This window comes from Cricetulus griseus, chromosome 9, assembly GCF_003668045.3.
Source record: "Cricetulus griseus strain 17A/GY chromosome 9, alternate assembly CriGri-PICRH-1.0, whole genome shotgun sequence".
In the NCBI taxonomy this organism is placed as follows: Eukaryota; Metazoa; Chordata; class Mammalia; order Rodentia; family Cricetidae; genus Cricetulus; species Cricetulus griseus.
In genome coordinates this window covers 11267785-11285362 of record NC_048602.1, presented here as the reverse complement: position 1 = coordinate 11285362, position 17578 = coordinate 11267785, and the positions used below count along the sequence as shown (strand labels likewise).

General features: G+C 46.8%; 1 protein-coding gene across 1 annotated transcript in view; it reads left to right on the top strand.

Annotated features, from left to right (window-relative positions):
- Positions 1–2619, top strand: part of LOC113837377 (translation initiation factor IF-2-like) — a 4196-nt gene extending 1577 nt beyond the window's left edge. The window contains exon 3 of the mRNA XM_035449106.1: positions 2572–2619. Within this exon, the coding sequence (XP_035304997.1) occupies positions 2572–2619 (48 nt within the window). The remainder of the gene's footprint in view (positions 1–2571) is intronic.
- The last annotated feature ends 14959 nt before the right edge of the window (positions 2620–17578 follow it).

Sequence of the window (17578 nt, the reverse complement as noted above, 5' to 3'; positions counted from 1 at the left end):
GGCCCGCCCTTGCAGTGACACACTTCCTCCAACAAGACCACACCTACTTCATCAAGGCCACACCTCCTAATAGTCCACTCCCTTTGGGGGCGATTTTCTTTCAAACCCCCACATCTTCTAACTTCTATCTTTGTCTCTCATTTCCTGTCCCTTTTCCCTCTGAGGCAAATACATATTCTTTGTGCTCATAACGTGTGGTCTCGGGGTGTCCTGAGCCAATATGGATCTTTTACTTTTACAGTAACTGCATCTCTGCTGAGATCCCAACACCTCTGGCATCTGCAGGCACCTGCGCTAATGTACAAGCCCGCCCACACTCACACCCACACAGGGGCATATACAAATGATTTAAAAAATGACTCTTAAAAACTAAAACCAATAACCTGGCGTGGTCTGTAAGCACACTGAAGTTTCACAAGATCTTCTCTAAATTGTCTTCCCAGTTAAATGCAAGTGTTGAACACTCACCTGAAGCTTGTCATTCCACAGAGAACAGGATGGAATTAGCCTATAATGAAGTCTAGGCAGTTCTTAGGAAACACTGGTGGTGCTGTGCTGCCCCCTAGTGTCCATGATTGGGAATCACGCTTAACCATTCTCAAGAGAGAAATTGCAGGGGGCAGGAAGGTGAGGTCCAAGTCAGTGCCAGAAACAGCCCAGGCCACACTACTGAGCCATTTAACATCTGAAAGTGAGTGTATTGGGCTCAGTAGCAAAGGCACTGTCCCAAATCCTGAGAATCTATTTGGACCCGCAGGACCCACAGGGTGAAAGAAGAAAACTCTCAAAAAAGCCGTCTCCTAACTTCCACTCAGGGCACCCCCCCAACAATAAATAATAAACGCCACACAGAAGTGATTTTCAAAGTTTTGATAGCCGGACAGTGGTGGTGCACACCCCTGATTCCAGCACTCTGGAGGAAGAGGCAGGAGGATCGTTGTGAGTTCAGGCTGATCTACAGAATGAGTTCTAGGACAGCCAGGGCTACACAGAGCAACCCTGTCCTGAAAAGACAAAAACTATATATATATATATATATTCTAGCTCATGTGTGCCCACGTGCTTATGCTCTGTGTCATGGAGTCATTCCTCAGGTGTCTTCCATCTTTTCAAAGGATTTATTTATTGATTGATTTTTAGAGACAGGGTTTCTCTGTGTAGCCCTGGCTGTCCTGGTTTCTGCCTGCCTCCCCCCTCCCCTCCCAGTGCTGGGATTAAAGACATGCATTCCCACCACCAGTGACTTCCACCTACACCCCCCCCCAGCCCGGCTCCCATTGGCTTAGAACTTTGCCAACTAAGTTAGGGTAGTTGGTCAGGAGTCCAGGTATCTCTCGCCTCCCGCCTCTGGTATTACAGGGACACTGTACCATGACCACAGAAGAAAGAATGTACAGGAAAGGGAAACAGAAGAAGAGACCCAAGACATAGTGGGCATGGACTCAGTCTAACTTCATTTTAAGACAAGATTTAGCCGGGCGTTGGTGGCGCACGCCTTTAATCCCAGCACCCAGGAGGCAGAGGCAGGCGGATCTCTGTGAGTTCGAGACCAGCCTGTTCTACAAGAGCTAGCTCCAGGACAGCCTCCAAAGCCACAGGGAAACCCGGTCTCGAAAAACAAAACAAACAAACAAACAAAAAAGACAAGACTTATTTTTCAGTGTGTGTGTGTGTGTGTGTGTGTGTGTTCGAGCACGTGAATGCATGCATATGAGTACTGGTGCCTTCAGAGGCCAGAGGTTTTAGTTCCCTTGGAGCTAGAGTTCAGGTGGTTGTAAGCCATACAATGTTCAACTCACAGCACCCATGTGATGGCTCACAAACATCCGTAACTCCAGTTTCAGGAGATCTGGTACCCACTTCTGATCCATGATGGCACCAGGCACAAATATGTGTATACAGACAAACCACTCAGTACACATAAAATAAATAAGTCTAAATATAAAGAAATAAAAGTTGGTTTTTTTTTTTTTTTTTTAAAAGTAGCCCACCTCCTACTCAAGATTCTGCAGTGGCAGCTGGGCATGGTGGCACACGCCTTTGATCCCAGCACTCGGGAGGCAGAGGCAGGCGGATCTCTGTGAGTTGGAGGCCAGCCTGGTCCACAGAGCGAGTTCCAGAACAGACTCTACAGCTACATAGAGAAACCCTGAGTTGAAAATTGAAAATAAACAAGAGACAGACAGAGAGAGAGAGAGAGAGAGAGAGAGAGAGAGAGAGAGAAAGGAGAGAGGAGAGAGAGAGGAGAGAGAGGGGAGAGAGAAGGAGATTGAGAAAGTAGGTCCCTGCTTCAGGGAACATGAACCAAAAATCAGAGACTCAAATGTGGAAATCATACAAAGAAAGAGGCATGTATGCCTTGGGAAGACAGGAATGGCAGTCACTGGTAAAGCTGCCTTCTCCCAGCACAATAAAGTCCTGGGTCTGTTAGGCAGCCTTACAAAGGAAAAAGAGAAACAGAGCCATCTATGGGACAATGTGGCTATGCACAGGCTAACACTTCGGCCTGCCATATAACTTCCAGCTTTGCAGGTCTAAAGTGGGACCGGATGCTTTGGATCCTTACCACAGGCTGCTGCTGGTCCTGATGGAGATTCTTGTGGTGATGGAGAGGAGTGAGGCTTCCACCAATATTTCTGAGCTGGGGTTATACATTTGAGTTAGCTATTGGTTATGTTCAACATGCATGAGGCTACACTGCCCCTGGGGAAGCAGAGGCGCCTGCAATAAACCCAGGCTGCTGTGTTTTGAAAAACTCCACGTGAAACATAAAGAAAAAAGATATACCTGGGTAGTGGTGGTGCACGCCTTTAATTCCAGCACTTGGGAGGCAGAGGCAGGCAAATCTCTGAGTTCAAGGCCAGCCTGATCTATAGAGTGAGTTCCAGGACAGCCAAGGCTACACAGAGAAACCCTATTTCAAAAAACAAAAAAAGCAAAGCAAAACAAAACAAAATGACCAAATGTTCAATAGGAGGCAGGATGATTTCCAGGTTCAGCTCAAAGTCAGCTTAACCTACATATGGAGACTATGCGTCAAAAATAACAGGAATAGCCAAGGTAGTGGCACAGGCATACATGCCTCTTTCTTTGTATAATTTCCACATTTAAGTCTCTGATTTTTGGTTCATGTTCCCTGAAGCAGGGACCTACTTTCTCAATCTCCTTCTCTTTCTCTCTCTCTCTCTCTCTCTCTCTCTCTCTCTCTCTCTCTCTCTCAAACTCAACACTCCTGAGTTTGAGGCCAGTCTGTTGTACATAGCAAGTTCCAGACCAGCCAGGACTGTGTAAAGAGACCCTGTCTCAAAAATGAGTTAGTTAACAATAAAATAAACGGCTTGCTTGAAACAGGGCACACCTGCGTACATTTGTGCTGTGGGACATTGGATCTGTGTGAAGTTGTGTCTTTTTCCTTCCTTTCTGCCTAAGGCACCTTTTAGTTGGTTTAATAGAGACGAAGCCCCAGGAGTTAAGCAGGAGAGGATAGGTGGGACTTCTGAGAAGAGATAGGAGCTCTGGGAAGAATTTGAGGCAGGGAATTCACCATTGAGAGTCGGAGGAAGTTGGGCATACACTGTATTAAGGAGCGGTAATGAGCCACGTGGCAGAACATAGATTAATATAAATGGTTTAATTTAAGTTATAGGAGCAAGTATGGAACAAGCCTAAGCTAAGACCAAGTTTTCATAACTAATCATAAATCTCCCTTTCATTATTTGGGAGTTCAAGGCCAGCCTTCATACTGGAAGACACAGTCTAACCAAAAACTATGAAAATAAAAAATAAATTGCATGCCACTAATATGACTCATTGAGTATGTTGTTCATGCTGGCCTGATACAACAGGCTAGCCTCTATAATTTTTGATGATCCTCCTGCCTCTGCCTCCCAAATGCTGGGCATACAGTCCTGTATTACCACCCAGCTTAAAATTCCATATTTGTGTGTATATATATGTAGATGGAAAAACAACATAAAATTAAAAGCAGGCTATGCATGGTTGTGCATACTTGTAATTCCAGCACTTGAGAGGTAGAGGCAGAAGGATCAGGAGTTCAAGGTCATCCTTGGTTACACGGCGAGTGTGAGGCCAATCTGGGATACATGACACCTTGTCTCAAGAAATCCAAGAGGGGCTATTGCGAACTCAAAGATGATCCGTAGGCTATAATGCTAAGATTTCTTTATTCAGATAAACACCAGCCCAAACGCAAGCCAGAGCGTGCCCACGTGCTCCCTGACCACGCCCTCATGGGCGTGGCCAGGCACACCTGTAGGGGCTACTAGGAGGCGGGGCTACAATGTCTCCCTACAAGGGGCTGGCAAGATGGCTCATAAGTTAAGCACAAGTATTGCTCTTGCAGAGGACCTGGGTTCAGTTCCCAGTATCCACATTGCAATTCACAAATATCTGTAACTCTGGTTCCAGAAGATCCAATGTCTTCTTTTGACCTTCATGGGCACCAGGCATGCATGAGGTGCACATTCCTGTTACTCGGGAAAAACACTCATATACATAAGATATAATAAGACCAATTTTTTTTTCTTAAAAGGTTGCTGGCGGAAGAAATACTTCATAGTATTTATGACTATAGATTTAATAGTAAATGCTGCAAGACCAGAAGACACAACACAGGAAAAGAGGGTTAAGATGGCACAGTGCTTGCCTAGCGTGCATGAAGGCCTGGCTTCCATCCCCGGCACCACAGGAAGTGGTATAGGGGTGCAGCTTTGTAATCCCAGCATCTGGGAGGAGAAGGCCAGAGGCTCAGAAGTCCAGGGTCATCACTGCTCTGGCGGTTTGAATCAGAATGGACCCCACAGGCTCATATGTTTGAATGCTTGGTCCCCAGTTGGTAGAACTGTTTGGGAAGGATTAAGAGGTGAGGTCTTACTGGAGTGGGTATGGCCTTGTGGGAGGAAGTGTGTCACTGGGGGTGGGCTTTGAGGTTTCCAAAGCCCATGTCATTCCCAGTTAGCTCTCTCTATCTCAAGATGTGAGCTCTCTGGGGCTGGAGAGGTGGCTCAGGGGTTAAGAGCCCTGACTGCTCTTCCAGAGGTCCTGAGTTCAATTCCCAGCAACTACATGGTGGCTCCCAACCATCCATTATAAGATCTGGTGCCCTCTTCTGGTGTGCAGATATACATGGAAGCAGAATGTTGTATACATAATATACTGCTCCCCAGTACCATGTCTACCTGCCTGCTGCCATGCTCCCCAACACGTGGCCAAGGACTCACCCTCTGAAACTGTAAACAAGCCCCCAGTGAAATGCTTTCTTTTACAAGTTGCCTTGGTCATGGCGTCTCTTTGCAGCAACAGAGAAGTAACTAGGACACTTGGCTACATATGGAGTTAAGAGGTTAGCTGGGGGTAAAAAGCAGACAAGAAAAAAAAAAAAATCAAACAGTGTTGGTGAGACGGCTCATTGGGTAAAGCCTCTTGCTGTCAAGCCTGACGACCTGAGTTCGATCCCCGGGACCCACAATAATGGAAGGAAAGGATGGATTCTACGAAGTTATCCTCACACAAAGACTTCCACACGCATGCCCTGTCATAGGTATGCACCACACACACACACACACACACACACACACACACACGATAATACATTCAATAAAAATAAAAAAACGTAAAGCAAACAGGAAAATAAGCAACAACAAAAGTCCATCATTAGTACAGTACTGATGTCACATGGTTCAGCGCCCCAGGGGTTCATCCTTAGCACCATAGCAACGAACTAAATCATGTCAAGGCTGTGCAGCATAGTAGGAGACAGACAAAGGATGTGGACAAGCACATCCTGGAAGATGCTATTCAAACGGCACGCATGAAGATGGGATGAGGGTGGGGAGGGAAAGGGGAGGATGCTTAGCGCAGCTTGTGTATGAATGAATTTGTTACCATGAATCCCATTCCTTCCAGTTGTGATAGCTCATGTCTGTAGTCCTGTATGTAACTCGGAGGCTGACTCTGAGGAGGATTCCTGTGAGTTCAAGACCAGTGTGCGCTACAGAGATTCTGTCTCAAAAAGACAACCTCCGCCCCCCCCCCAAAAAAAAGCAGGTAGAGGCAGGCAGAAAGAAAAAATGGTGGGATTCGGTGGTTCAGTGGTTAAGAGGGCTGCTGTGGCCGGGCGTTGGTGGCGCACACCTTTAGTCCCCAGCACTCGGGAGGCAGAGGCCGGCGGATCTCTGTGAGTTCAAGACCAGCTAGGTCTATAAGAGTCTCCAAAGCCACAGAGAAACCCTGTCTCAAAAAACAAATAAAAAAAAAAAAAAGAGGGCTTGTTGCTTTTCTTTTTTTTCTTTGTTTCTTTCTTTGTTTCTTTCTTTTTTTAAATTTGGCTTTTTGAGACAGGGTTTCTCTGTGGCTTTGGAGGCTGTCCTGGAACTAGCTCTTGTAGACCAGGCTGGTCTACAAGCCTGGTCTACAAGTTAAGGCAGGACCAAGGCAGCTCCCCACCTCCTCACCCCCGACCCCCCTGTGTCTAGGCTGAGCAAGGTATCTCTCCATTCCACTAACTCAGTTTGTGAAAATTTTTAAATTTTTATTTTTAAAAGGAAGAAAACTATTCTTAGCAAAGATCCCATCATCCTGGGCAGATCCTATCATTACAGGGGTAGACCCAATATCCTCCACATAAGTGTGTGAGCACCCTGGAGTGGACAGGCACAGGGCACAGTGTGTGGGTACTCTAGAGTCAAACCCAGTACAACACAGGATACTCTTCCACATGACCAAGTTCTGCTTCCTATTTGAGGTGCAGCCCTGGACCACAATCTCTGTGTGCTGACCCCGAGAGATTTCCTATGAGATTTCCCTCTAGTGATGCTGGTCCCTTGTTAATCACAGCTGATTCTTCAGCCTCAGCATCGACTGAGCCAGTAATTTTTTTTAAAAAAAAATTAAATTTCACAGATTTTGGGGGGGGGATTGGGACAGGTTTGTGTTTTTGTTTTGTTTTTTTGAGACAGGGTTTCTCTGTGTAGCTTTGGAGCCTGTCCTGGCACTCGCTCTGGAGACCAGGCTGGCCTCAAACTTACAGAGTTCCACCTGCCTCTGCTTCCCGAGTGCTGGGATTAAAGGCATGCACCACCAACGCCTAGCCGGTGTTTTATTTATTTATTTTTTCAGACAGGATTTCTCTGTGTATCCCTAGCTATCCTGAAACTTGCTCTGTAGACCAGGCTGGCCTCGAACTCAGAGATTGCTTGCCTCTGACTTCTGACTGCTAGGATTTAAGGTGTGTGCCACCATCACCTGGCCCTAATTCCACAGATTTTATTTATTTATTTGCCACTGGGCCATCTCTGTGGCCCCAATTCCACAGATTTTTAATTCAAATACATCTCACACAAACAGCTCTGAAAGAGACTTTCAACACACATGTACGCACGCACGCACACATGCAGGCATGCACACACACACACAGGCATGCACACACTCCAAAACCTTATAAGTCAGGCAGTCTTTGCTCCCAGGATTATCTTCCTGGTTCCCACAATAGCTCAACAAGCTCTAAGCACTTGGTGGCTTTTCCAGCCCAGGGATTGAAAATCCCCTCCCTTTCTCCTGCAAAACATTCTAAGGAATAAACACCACATGGACAGGCCTATTACCTTAATGCCCATCCTCTGATACCTATGTCTATTCTAGTTGGCTTCTGTTGCCATGATTAAAACAAAACAAAACAAAACAAAACATAAAAACCCAACTGGCTAAAAGCAAGTTGGGGGGGGAAGGCTTGATTTAGCTTACAGGTCACAATCTACTGTTAAAAAAAGGCCAAGAAGAAATCAAGACTGGAACCTAGATGAAGGTACTGAAACAGAGACCCTTGAAGCTACTGGCTTGCTTCCAGGTTCCCACACCATTAGCTTTCTAGTTTCCCCGCCCACCACTATCTCTACCCCCACCTCTGCTGCGCTTACCCTGAGGGTGCACAGTGGCTGGGCCCTCCTACACCAATTAGCAAGCAAGATAATGCCCTGCAGATATGGCCCCCGGGGTCAATCTGATAGAGGCGATTGCTCAATTGAGGTTAACAACCAAGATTAGCCTTCGCAGGCTCTCTGGCCAGCCAGTCTAGTCTGTCTACTAGGTGAATTCCAGACCAACAAGAGAACTTGTCTCAAAAACAAAACAAGGTAACAAAACACTTAAGATTGACTTTTCTTTTTCGAGACAGTGTTTCTCTAAGTAGCCTCTGGCTGTCCTGGAATTCACTCTGTAGTCTAGCCGGCCTCTGCTGGATTAAAGGCATGAGCCACCACAGCACCTCTCAGCTGAGTCTGACTCTCTGACTCTCGGGACTGGAGAGAAGGCTCAGTGGTTGAGAACACTGGCTGCTCTTCCAGAGAACTCGGGGTTCAATTCCCAGCACCCTGTGGCTGTTCACAATTGTCTGTTAACTACAATTCCAGGGGGCTGATGAACTCTTCAGCCCCCAACCACCCAGCAGGCATGCCATGGTACACAGACATACACATAAAAAAAAAATTATAACGGGAATACATGGCCAATGTCTAGTGTTTGGGAAATAATGGAACAACTGAAATTCTTTATTTCCCCACCACTCCTTTCCTTTCCTCCTCCCCAACCCCTTTTCTTGACAGGGTCTCACGTATCCCAGACTGACCAGAACTCAATGTGTACACAGTCAAGCATGACTTTGAACTTTTGACCCTCCTCCTGCCTGTACCTCCCAAGTACCAAGATTACCGGTGTGGGCCACCAGGATCTCAAGTATGCTAGGCAAGCATTCTACCAAGTAAGTTAGGTTCCTCCAGCCCTAAAATTCTTAAATAACTTCACAACGGTGCATTAGTTAGAGCTGAGCATAGTGGCATATGCCTGTAATCCCAGCACTAGGGAGATGGGGGTGAAAGAATTAGGAGTTCAAGGTCTTCATCAGCTACATAGAGAGTTCAAGCCTCGGTACCCCGATATTAAGCCTCTCTGCCGACGCAGTAAATCAGATCAGGCCGCATTAATAGTCCAGGTTTATTGAGCAAAGCAATAAAAACCCACGTGGTCCCAGGGTTGGAAGAGAAACCAGGAGGGAGAACTACCAGGTAAATGGGGGCAGAATTTGGGGTGGTGGTGGGAGGCACTGCACCTTAAATAGCCCGTAGGCTGGTCTTGAGCATCTCAGGGGGAGGAGCCCACGGTGGCAGGCTTCCTCAGGGGCGGGGTCTGGAATGGGAGGAGCGGGACTGGGTGGAGCTTCCCAACATCATCCTTCTTAAAACCTTAAAACAATGAATGGGGCGAGTGAGACGGCTCATCTAGTAAAAGTGCTAGCCACACAAGCGCAGGGAGCCGAGTTCAATCCCTGGAATCCCCCCAACAGGGTGGAAGACAAGAGCTGCCTCCCAGGTTGTCCTCACGCCCACGTGCATGCCGGGCCCAGTGTGCACACACACTTAACTTACTTAATTTGGAAGAAGTCAGTTGGAACACACACTTTACAAAACTTCCTGGGAAGATGTACAAAACTCACCCTCTGAGCAGCACTAAGCTGGTTTGAACGAGCATGGCCTCCATAAGCCCTTAGGGAGTGGCACCATTAGGAGGTGTGTGGCCTTGTTGGAGGAAGACTGTCACTGGGCAGGAAGATTTGAAAATGCAAGCCTGAGAGGACTATAGACTGAGCCACTTGGACAACTAACTAGGTGAGATCCTGCCTCGAAATAAAAGGGGAAAGAAATCTGAAGTCGTAGCTCAGTGGGAGAGAGCTCGCCCTCCAACACTCCAGAGCCAAAAAGCAAACAGCCTCAAAACAAACAAGGTGTGAACTGGGCCTTGCTCGAATTTACACTGAAGTTATTCCATCTCCCCTCCTCCTCGCTCTTGCTTTCTGAGGCAGGGTTTCGCCGTTTCCCGTGGCTGCCTTTGAGTAGCCCAGGCTAGCCTGTAACTCACCTCACAGATCCATCTATCCTCAACTTTCCGAATCCTCCGGACTCTCCCCCTTCAGTTCTGGTATTATGCCATGCCAGGCTAATTTTAAAAATTTATAGAAATAGGGTCATGGTGCAACCTGCCATCAAATATCTGGCGCAGCGTACACTAGAAGTCTCGAGTCGTTCCTGGCGCTCGAGGATTCTGCGGCGACAGCCAGCATCCCCCCCAGCCCCACCCCCCTTCTCGTTCCTTCCTCGTGATTGGCTGCCTTTCTGGCCAATGGTGGGAGGTTTCATCATTTGCTGAATTCTCCCGCAGCGGCCTCGAGATGCGGCTTTCTCTGCTCTGCTGGTAGTCGGCGCTGTAGGATCATCGACTCCTAGATCAAGCTCTGCCCTCTACCCTCTCTGTAATTCTCGGAAATGGAGACTATCTCCGAGCATCGCTAATTTGTCTGAAAACTTTTGTGGGTTTTGTTTTTGTTTTCCTCCCTTGCCTGTCCATCTCTGTGATACGCGTCCAGACCTGACGCGCTGTGTGTATGGTCCCTTAGCACTGCGGTTGGATGTGCCCTCCAGCTAGCTGGGCCCGCAGGGGCCACGCTTGGGAAATCTTGATAGAGATCCAAACCGGCAGCCCGCTCTTCTCTCTGTCAGCTAATTGTTTAGTCGGATGTTTGTTTATCCTGGAGTGGAGGGGAGCCGGGTTCGCGGGGGTGGCTGCCCCCAGGGAAGCCTGCTTCCTGTCGTTGGCTTACTCAGCTAGAAACGATTCTCCTTCTTAAGCACTGGGAAGAATTACAGAGCTGGGAAGGCCCTGCCCAAAGGTACCTTCACCCAACAACAACAAAACGCTTTCTGAGCCCCTCCCTTTTGCTTAGACCTATTAGAGACATGGTGGTGATTGTGGGAGCTTTGGGGCTGCTCTTATGCCATAGGGAAGAATTATTAAGAGATAGGAATGACCCAGGGTGATCCAGGGGCTTTAGGATCCTAGAGAGGCCACCTGACCCAACCTGAGGGGACATCTGAAAGTAGGAGTGAACAGAAAAGAACTTTGACTTTTTCACTACCAGGAGACTGAATGCCAACTACTCCTTTTGTTTAACCTTCAATTAATTATTCGTTAAAATTTATTTTTTTTATATATGTATTTTTGGTTGAGCCAGGGTCTCATGTAGCCTGTGCTGGTCTGGAACTCACAGTGCAGCCAAGGCTGACCTTGATCCTTCTGCCTCTACCTTCAAAGGGCTGTGATCACAGGTGTGTGCCGTAACACCAGAGTCCCGTCCTGTTGATGACTGACCCCAGGACAAGCTAGGCAGGCACTCTAGCAGCTGAACTCCACCCTTTGCCCAGTATACACATCTATTAAAGACCCAGGATCAGGCCAGGCGTTGGTGGTGGTGTACTCCTGAAAGACCTCAGAAGAGATACTTTCGTAGAAGAAGAAGACCCACACCCAGGAATCATCGAAACCACGAACTCTGGATGCAAGAACAAGAGGATTTATTGATGGCGCCGGGCACCCGGGGACTTAGCTTTTTGTTAGGCTAAACCCTGAGCCCCCGGAAGGGGAGTCCTTTTATAGGGGAAAAAGGCACCGTAATAGTCAGGCGAAATGGCCTTTATCTTTTGCCGGTCCAGATGGCTGACCTTGGGACGGAGCGGTCCGGCGGGGGCCGGGGCCGGCCTTGCGCGGCGGCGGGGAAGTGCCGGCAGCTGTGGGGATCAAGGGTCAGGGGGTGCAGGGGAGGATGTATTCGCCAGCTGCATGCAGGAAAACTTAAAAGAGAAAGCTAAGGGCGGGGGTCTTTCATTCCCCCATTTCTCTTGTAACTGAATGGAATCTTTCATTCAGAGGTCTCTGGATACTCTGGATCTATTTGCTTTAGCTGATGATATTGTTGAGTTAAGACTAAGGCCTGTACAACAGATAGTCGTTCTCTGATGAATTGAGTCAGTTTGTTCAGAATGCAGGGACCAAATATGAGGATCAAAAATAGAATAACCAGAGGTCCCATGAGCGTGGATATAAGGGTAGTCAACCAGGGGGACTTAGCGAACCATCCTTGTTGAGACTCAAATAGCTGTTGCCTCTGTTTTAGCCTCTCCCTAAGTTTGGCCATGCTGTCCCTAACTATTCCTGTATGATCCGCATAAAAGCAGCATTCTTCCTTGAGGGCAGCACATAGCCCCCCTTCCTGTAAAAATAATAAATCTAATCCTCGTCTGTTCTGCAGGACCATCTCAGAGAGTGATGTTAAGGATTTCTCGAGTGCACTGACTGACTCTTCTAGGACCTGGATATCCGTGTGCATGGCTTGTTGTAGAAGCTTAAAATGATTAATTCCCTGTAGGGCAACGGTTCCGGTCCCTATGCCGGCTGCTATGCCCCCCACTGTTATTCCTCCTAATAATAGGGCCACGGTAAAGGATATTGGCTCTTATATCGGGTTGATTTCTCTAGTACCCTATAAATATATTCAGGTTGGTGATATGTGACCCTGGGCCAAAGTTCTGTCAATATACAAAAGTCAATAGTGGCATTGAGAACGGTAGTAGAGACGCAGGGGGTCAAACCAGTACTGCCTATGCATAGCCCCTTTCCTGAGACCTCAGACAATGTGAGCTTGTGCTGCATGGCAGTTTTACAACTGGTAGGCGCTGAGGTCTGGTGACGCCGGACCCAGACAGTGTCCCCGATCTGGTAGGAATGGGGAATGGTAGGATGGTCCCTCTGGTCTTTATAAGTTTTTTTTTTTTTAAAAAAAAGATGTGAGCCCATATGGCCTAGGGGTATGCTAGGGGGAGTAGGAGGACCCAGTCTCTAGTGTCCCCATCAGGGAGTGATAGGTACTGGCATCCCCTCGCAAGGAAGTTCCCTTTGACTTAGCACTTCAACCAGGGAGAATGGACGGCGAAATTCTTTTCCAAACTGCTTCCTGCTGACTTTGGGACGAAGTTAGGGACCCCAGAAGGTTGAAATGCTAGTCAAAAACAAAAAGGAATTTAGGCAATGGGGAATCCATCAGGGGCTTCTGGTTAGCTGACATTGTTGCAGAGATAGGGGGTGTCCATATCAGCAGACTGGTTCACATCCATAGCAAGTCTAGGGTTCGCAGTCTACTTAGAACAGTCTGAAGTCAGCAACTGGTACTCAGATGTCTGTCAGAAGCAGAAACCTGTTTAAGACATATTTAAACTAGGAACAGAGGTTAAAACTTATTTATAGAAGCCCACGGTGCAGAAAAAGCAGATATCTGGATATCTGTTCAAACAGCAAGAACATATTTATAACTTTGAGTCCTAGCAAAAACTACAGATTTGGGCTATAAGCATGTACATTTTTCTTCTGTCCAGAGAGCTAGGTATGGATTGGACAGAGGTGCCTTTGGCCTGATGAAAAGCCCTTTAAGTTTGTACTTAGATGACAACCAAAATAAACTTAAAAACCTTGAGCTTGTGCCTGAACAGTAGATAGTCATTATTTTATCAGCTAACATACTGACTAGTCTATAGTGGATCTGACTGTCTGATGCTGTCAAGCTGACAACCAGTAATATTTCAGAGATCTGAGAAGGGTATATTTTATCCGAATCTACTAAAAATTGACAGAAGCCAGTTAGAAGCAAGTCCATATACAGTTAGCCAAATCCAAGTTTCTCCATTATCGTTGGAGGCAGCTGTCTCAAAGAACAACAATCTTCGCCAGGCCTATATTGTGAGAGGTTTTATTTTCTCTCTGTGGAAGAGGGACATGGAAAAGACTGACCTTGTTTTGTCTAGGCAAAGGGGTACAATCAATTTTCCAGTGCCCAGCAGCTTTGTCCACAGTCTCGGCCAGGTTCTGGCAGGCGGCAGGTTTCATATCTGAGCATCTGCTCATTGGTCCAGGTGCAGGAACTGAGGTGCCTGTAATCTTCGAGTCATTGTCAGGATCTGGCAGTCTGTCTGACATTATAAACTTTAAAGATAACAATTTAAATGCCATATTCTGAAGATCTCTGAAGCATTAGAGGTCTGTTTGTCTGTTTTAATTACTTGCCTTAAGCACACATTAAGTATACAGGTGGCTAGGTAAGGTCTTATTTCTGTAAATAATTTTTAGTCTGACTGTAACTGGTTTTAACTTAGTAAGATGTTTGAAACAGCACAGCTGAACTTAAAACTGCATAGAGCTACCTTATATTCCTTAAACAGTAGCTTAACTTCTTTCTTAGGCAGGGTTTTTCTGTGACTTTGGAGCCTGTCCTGGAATTCGATCTGCCGGACCAGACAGGCCTTGAACTCATAAAGATCCATCTGCCTCTTACTCCCGAGTGGTGGGATTAAAGGCGTGTATCCCCAATGTTCTAAACTTAAGGCGTGTGCTACCAACATCCTGAGCTTAAAGGTGTGTGTTATCAACATCCTAAATTTATTTCTAAAATATAAATTGTAATACCTTATAATAGATCAGCATCTTTCATAAAACAAAAACTTTACATTGTCAGGCTTTGCTCAAAAATAATTTTAAATTGAAGCTCTTTAAGTACAAACATTAATAAAAACAAACATAAAAAAAAACTGGTTTTAAAAAGAAATTTAAATTCCCTTAAGGTCTTTCTGTAATATATAGAAGCATTAACATTGTAAATCTCAATTGAAAAACTTGTTTCTAAGATGGTACCTCTAATTTCCATGCGGTCATCTTTAGTCAAGATGGCGGTTTAAGTATTCTTTTTTTAATTTTAGCAAAATGGCGACCAGTCAAGTCATATGAACATTTTAAAACAAGTATATATAAAACAGAATTAGCTTAATATGGTTAAAATTTTAGACATGAGAAACCATAGCACAGTTTACATTTTTCTCTGACTTATAATAACCTTTTTTCTGACTTTTAACAACTTTCCTCTGACCTTTTACAACTTGCTTTGACCCTCCATAACTTTCTGTAACAATCTTCTCTGCTATGACTTGCTTGCTTTAATTTTCTATAACCTTTTAGTTCATTTCTCTGACTCTCTTAGACATTTCTAGACAAATTTTTTTATTATTTAAGTTTTTTTATATTTTTTTCTCATTTTTTTAGTCAATATAAAAATTTTGTCAAAGTCCCCTTTTCATGAAGTATAGCAAAAAGCACATTGATCCCTGTCCAGGTCGCTGGTGGCCTGCCCTGGATCTTCCGGATCATAGGGAGTATGCATCCTATATATTTCTTTTAGTCTCTCTAGAAAAGCGGCAGGTGATTCCTCCGCCCTCTGCATCATCTGCTTCACCTGGGCCAAATTGGTGGGTCCGTGTCCTGCCCCCCCCCCAGACCCGCTGCGAACACCCGGTGATAGAGACGTCCTACCTGCTTCAGTGGTAAAATCCCATTCAGGTCTTTTAAGAGGGCAAGCTGCATCAATTTCATTGGGCAGCTGTTTCTCCTCCGAGGTTAAGGGGACCTAGGCGGCGGCGGCCGCTTCTGCCTCTGGCGGGGGCGGCGGCCGCTTCTGCCTCTGGCGGGGGCGGCGGCGGGCGGTTAGAGGGGGAAAGGAAGGGGGGCCCTTGGGGTGTCTTTTACCTGAAATATAGTTTGGGGGTTAAAGGTATCATCCCGCGGCCAGCCCACGTCAAAGGCTGGCCATTCTGAGGAACAAAGAGTAATCCATTTGCGTTTATGCACATCAACTACAAAACAAAGACCGAACAACACAGAACAGGCTTTCGCAGCGCAGTTTCGACAGAGTCGAAAGTAAAACTCCAGAAAACAAATGAGCCCACTGAAGCTCCAAGCGCTAAGGCATCTACCCTAGCCAGAAAACAAATGAGCTCACTGATGCTCCAAACGCTGCCAGGACGTCTCCTGGAGCCGCGGCTCCCCTCCGAGCCGCCAAATACGAAATGTACTCAGCTGGGTACTGCAAACGCAGGCGCAGTTCATAAGACGGATTCAGACAGACAAGACACAAGACGACACAAGACAGCGGATCCGCACAACGCTTACCTCCCAGACGTGGGTCGGTGGTCCCTGGGCGGGTCTCAATCCCGGACGAGCCCCCAAATGAAAGACCTCAGAAGAGATACTTTCGTAGAAGAAGAAGACCCACACCCAGGAATCATCGAAACCACGAACTCTGGATGCAAGAACAAGAGGATTTATTGATGGCGCCGGGCACCCGGGGACTTAGCTTTTTGTTAGGCTAAACCCTGAGCCCCCGGAAGGGGAGTCCTTTTATAGGGGAAAAAGGCACCGTAATAGTCAGGCGAAATGGCCTTTATCTTTTGCCGGTCCAGATGGCTGACCTTGGGACGGAGCGGTCCGGCGGGGGCCGGGGCCGGCCTTGCGCGGCGGCGGGGAAGTGCCGGCAGCTGTGGGGATCAAGGGTCAGGGGGTGCAGGGGAGGATGTATTCGCCAGCTGCATGCAGGAAAACTTAAAAGAGAAAGCTAAGGGCGGGGGTCTTTCACTCCTTTAGTCCCAGCACTCGGGAGGCAGAGGCAGGAGGACCTCTGTGAGTTTGAGGGTCAGCCCTGCTCTACAGAGCGGAGTTCCAGGACAGCCTCCAAAGCTACACAGAGAAACCCTGTCTTGAAAAACAAAACAAAACAACAACCACAACAAAAAGGACCCAGGATCAGGTCACATCTGTTAGGCCACTCTGAGGAAGTGACTTTAACTTGAGACTTGAAGAAAAGGTGACAAACTCCAAAAAGAAAAAAGTTCAGAGTGAGACACTGTCTGTTCCCATAGAAAAACGTTCAGAGTGAGACACTGTCTGTTCACATATTTTCCAAGACTGGGAGGGTTTGGAAGGATATTTTATGTGAGCTGGTGGTTTGCCTGCATGTATATCTGTGTGCTCGGTGCCAGTGGAGGTTTGAAGAGGGCATCAGAATCCCTGGAACTGTACTTACATATGGTGTGTGTCACTACACAGGTGCTGGGAATATAACTCAGAAAGAGCATCCAGTGCTTTTAACCACTATGCCAATTCTCCAGCTCTGGAAGGGTGTTATAAAGATAGTTTTTGGCCAGGCAGTGGTGGTGCACACCTTTAATGTCAGTACACAGGAGGCAGAGGCAGGCAGATCTCTGTGAGTTCGAGGCCAGCCTGGTCTACAAAGTGAGTTCAAGGACAGCCAGAGCTACACAGAGAAACCCTGTCTCAAAAAGAAAAAACTAAAGTTTTTTGGACTCTGTTGTGGTAGTGCATGCACTCATCTGAGAAATAGGATTTGTTTTCTCTCCAAGGTAGTTAGTCCAACAAGGGTCTGTGTTTCCTGAACTTTCCCCTTTCCCTTTCCCCAGCTGATTAGCAAATCAATGTGGAACTGAGAAGTTGAGTTCCCATCAATGGGATGAGACAAAGTCACCTCCACCAGGAATAAAATGCGGAAGCCATGTGTGCTTGAAAACTGGGTTTGAGTTTTGGCACAAGCGCGCGCACACACACCTTGTAGACATTTATTTTTAATTGCCTGGGTGTTTTGCTTGCATTATGTCTCTGCAGTTCCTGGGGAGGCCAGAAGAGGGCACCAGTTTCCCTGGAACTGGAGTTTCCGGCAGTTGCGAAGCGCTGCCTATGGTCTTAATCTCTGATCCATGTTTATACCTCCCTGCAAGCACTGATTTTGCAAAGTTGATGATGATGATAAATTGCCTTGCTGAGTTATTTTTGCTTTCTTCCTTGTGTT